A 3878-nucleotide genomic window follows, 5' to 3' on the forward strand; every position below is an offset into this window, starting at 1 on the left:
AATCCATAGCTCTAGCCGTCTCTGTACTCACTGTTTTCGTTCAGGTTTTTCCACCAGTTGGTGCTTAATCCACTTCTGTATAGTTCCTTTCAAAGCTCAGGGCTCCAGGATTATCTTCTGTATCTCTGTCAATTGGTTTTTCTTTTCTTTGTCAAAGAGGGTCTGTGTCACTTGTCTGCCTATTCCTCCATCTTACTGGAAGCCATGTCTTTTTTAAAAAAAATTTTTTTTGAGTTGCTTCTTTTGCTTCACCTAGGATTTTCTTTACTAAGTCCCTAGGTAGAGTATGGTCAAGCCTGTGGCTGATACAAATGGCTGCTAACTGAAAGGTTGTCGGTTTGAGTCTGCTACCCAGAGGTGTCTTGGAAGAAATGTCTGGTGATCTACTTTCAAAAACTTAGCCACTGAAAACACTATGGGAGTACAGTTCTCCTTTGACAAACCTGGGGTTGCCATGAGTTGGAATCAACTCCATAGCAACTGGTACTGGTTTGAGTGAAGGTTAAATATGTGTTCACTTTTTTGGGTGGTTTTCAAAATAAAAAAGCTGAAAAGAATAATTTACCGATTATAAATTAGCTAATTTCATGACATGTATCAGTGGTTTTATAGCACTGTTTATAAAAGAGATCATCATCAACTATACAGATGTCCCAAAGAGTTATATGAATTAGCAAATTCACAAATCAAGAGGATAAGTATTAATATATTGGTAGATTTGGTCAATTCATGGAAATATGTTAATCAAATAATGCTAAACGGAAAAAAATAATGCAGTATATAATTCCTGATTACAACAATAAAAATGTATGTGCTAAGTTATTTGACTGCTAACCGGAAGGCTGGTGGTTCAAACCCACCAGCCACTCCTCAGAAGGAAGGGTGGGCAATCTACTTCCATAGTGATACTGCCTCGGAAGCCCAAGGAGGGGTCGCTATGAGTTGGGTCCAACTCCACGGCAGTGCCTTGCGTTTCTGCATATGTATTGACAAAAAGTAAAAATGTATTTGGCCAAATAGGAATATTACTTTCCTTTCTGGGTAAAGTTGCCCACATTCATAAAAGAAAAAGAAATAACACATATGGTAAATTCTGAGTTGCCAAGCAAACTTATCCTATGCTAGAGGGAAAGAAAACAAAACAAAACAAAAAACTAAACTCACTGCCAGAGAGTGGATTAGACTCATAGTGTGACACCTTCCTTCCTTGGGTTTCAGAGGCAGTATCTCTACAGAAGTAGATTGCCCAGTCTTCTTTCCAAGGAGTGGCTAGTAGGTTTGAACCACCAGCCTTCTGGTTAGCAATCAGATGACTTAGGCACTATGCCACCAGAGGGCAAGATGGCTAGGGAAAAATTGCCCACCTACAGAAAATGAGCATTAACAAAGGAACACTAACTCTCCACTATTATGCAAATCTGCAGTGATACTTTGGCAACTGACTCCCTGTGAATAGTATACAGTGTAAACTACCACTGGGAACCCAATGGCAGATCTGGGATTTTTCATGAATTCAGTAATTATTCAGAACAATATGTGCTCAATACAGACATTTAACCACTAGTGTCATATTTTATTTTTACATGATAACACAGCAATCCTTCAACCAGCCACAAGAAAACACACATTAAAAAATTAAAACTGTTGGCTTTCCTTCTTAATGTGGTTTCTGATATGGTGGGTAGATCAGAATAGTTGGTTTCTAACAGGAAAGAGAATTCCAACTTTCTTTCACAAGCACTTTGTGCTTGAAAACAAAAAAATGACCAAATCATTTGTTGTTGTTATGTGCAGTTGAGTCGGCCACAATTCATAGAGACCCCTCCTTGGGTTTCCGAGGCAATATCACTACAGAAGTTGATTGCCCAACCTTCCTTCCAAGGAGTGGCTGGTGGGTTTGAACTGCCAGCCTTCTGGTTAGCAGTCAAGTGCCTTAGGCACTATGCTACCAGAGCTCCTACCAAATCATTTAGTACTTAAAATTAACAACATCCTCTTTATCCTGTGGTTTGAATAACTGAACAATAACTCAAGCTAGTTGTGTTCCATATTTCCTTTATTAATGTAATTAGTATTCTTAGATCTTTTTTTAATTACTCTACTTTAGCCCTACAGGAAAATTATTTCAAAAGGTTGAATACATATGCTGATTCAGCACATGCTTTCTCACACATCCAACCTCTATAATTTTGGATTATAGAGCAATATAGAGAAATTCTGGCACCAACTCTTAGGCAATGTTATTTAAAAATGAAGGTACCATTACACACAGAGACCAGGATTTTTCTTTTGCATTGCATGTAAATATATTTAGATAATAGTTCTTCTTTAATATAAAAACTATGACCTTAATTTTTTTTAATGATTAAAAATATGGTAATTAAGAGACTCCCATTGGCTCAAAAACTCAGAGCTAAAATCCAGGTAGTGTTTGAACCATTTTACAAAGAGTTGAGATCCAAATCAGATAAACTTTGTAAATCTTTTAAGCATTAAGTTTTCCGGTAACTTCTTTGGTACATCAATATAATAAAATATAATAAAAGAGGATTAAGAAATAATACTATCTGATAGGAGTATTTGCCTTGTCCTCAAAACATCTAAGCCTAGAAGGAAAATGTTCTGAGTTCTAATCCTGACTATAAAGCTCACCAGCTGGGGTGATGTGGGGCAAAATATTTAATTTCTCTGTGATTCACATTCCCTGTCTATACAAATGAGAATTGCTTAATATATATACTTTCTAAATCAAAACATTAAAGCAATTAAATGACAAATGTGAAAATACTAAAACAGTACTAGTCACTGGGTCTCAGGTATATTTCTTATTATCCAGCACATGTCCTCTCCAAATAAATCTAAAAAGAGTCTTTAATCAGCCTAGAGCCACTTTCCCCCAGCCCAAGCTTTAAACCATAGGGCTAATTATACACAACCCAAATCTTACCAACAGAACTGCACTATTTAATTTAAAAGAAACTTTTAGAAGAAATGATATTAATTTTCTGAGTCATACTTAAGGAAGGCAATGAAAAGAGAAATCTGCGATGCATACATGGGCTTAGAAGTTTATCTTGAAAAGGAACTAAAAATACAGATCCCAGATAATCAGTATCTCCAAGCCCCAAATAGACATCACTCCAATAATGCAAAGGACTCACTGACAAGGAATTACAATGGAGATGTTAAAACTCAGTATCTTCCTACTACTCTGCTGACAAACCAGAATAAAAGAAACAACAAATAAAAGCAGAAACCAACCAACACACAAGGCACTGGTTTTCCTGCTGGAGCCGCTCAGAGTAGCTTCATGGGGAGGGGACAAGAAGTTGAGGCGTATTTAATGAATGGAAGGGAGGACTGGGGACTTGGGAAAGTGTGCACGAGACGAACCCTACCTTTCACAGATTTCCCAATACTGTGTAAGTGAGTGATAGAAGTGTAGTTTTGGGCAACATTCTTCAGAAACGCTTCCATCGCTTCCTGGTGGTGGTAGTTGAAATCCAGAGCAGCTACCAAAGGCAGCAGCAGCCCTAACCAGAGGCGTGCGAAGTCCATGCTCTAGAGATGAATAAAAATAATAATCAAGCTGAGAACAGATGGCGAGGAGCGTCACAGTTCGGGCTTAGGACTCAAGTCCCGGGATCTCCTGATACCTAATGCTCCCTTACTTCCCAAGGCAGTAAAAGTTGGAAGAGACACCTGGGCGAGTTGGCAATGCAACCGGTGACCCGGAGTACTGCAGCCTCCAGAGCTCTTCGTCCTGCCCGCCCCCTCCCTGTCCTCTGCCCGCCGTCTCCCGCCTGCCGCCGCCCGGCAGCCGCAGCAGCTGCGCCCAGCCCCGCGCGCCCTCAACCTCACCCCAGCCCCTGCGCGCA

The 3878-nt window shown here is 39.5% G+C and overlaps 1 protein-coding gene across 1 annotated transcript in view; it reads right to left on the reverse strand.

Moving 5' to 3' along the window:
- Window positions 1–3558, reverse strand: part of CPM (carboxypeptidase M) — a 115826-nt gene extending 112268 nt beyond the window's left edge. Inside the window, exon 1 of the mRNA XM_007953402.1 lies at window positions 3399–3558. Within this exon, the coding sequence (XP_007951593.1) occupies window positions 3399–3558 (160 nt within the window). The remainder of the gene's footprint in view (window positions 1–3398) is intronic.
- Window positions 3559–3878: the final 320 nt, after the last annotated feature.

Source organism: Orycteropus afer, unplaced genomic scaffold, assembly GCF_000298275.1.
Source record: "Orycteropus afer afer isolate SDZICR_OR568_19922 unplaced genomic scaffold, OryAfe1.0 scaffold00392, whole genome shotgun sequence".
Classification (NCBI taxonomy): domain Eukaryota; kingdom Metazoa; phylum Chordata; class Mammalia; order Tubulidentata; family Orycteropodidae; genus Orycteropus; species Orycteropus afer.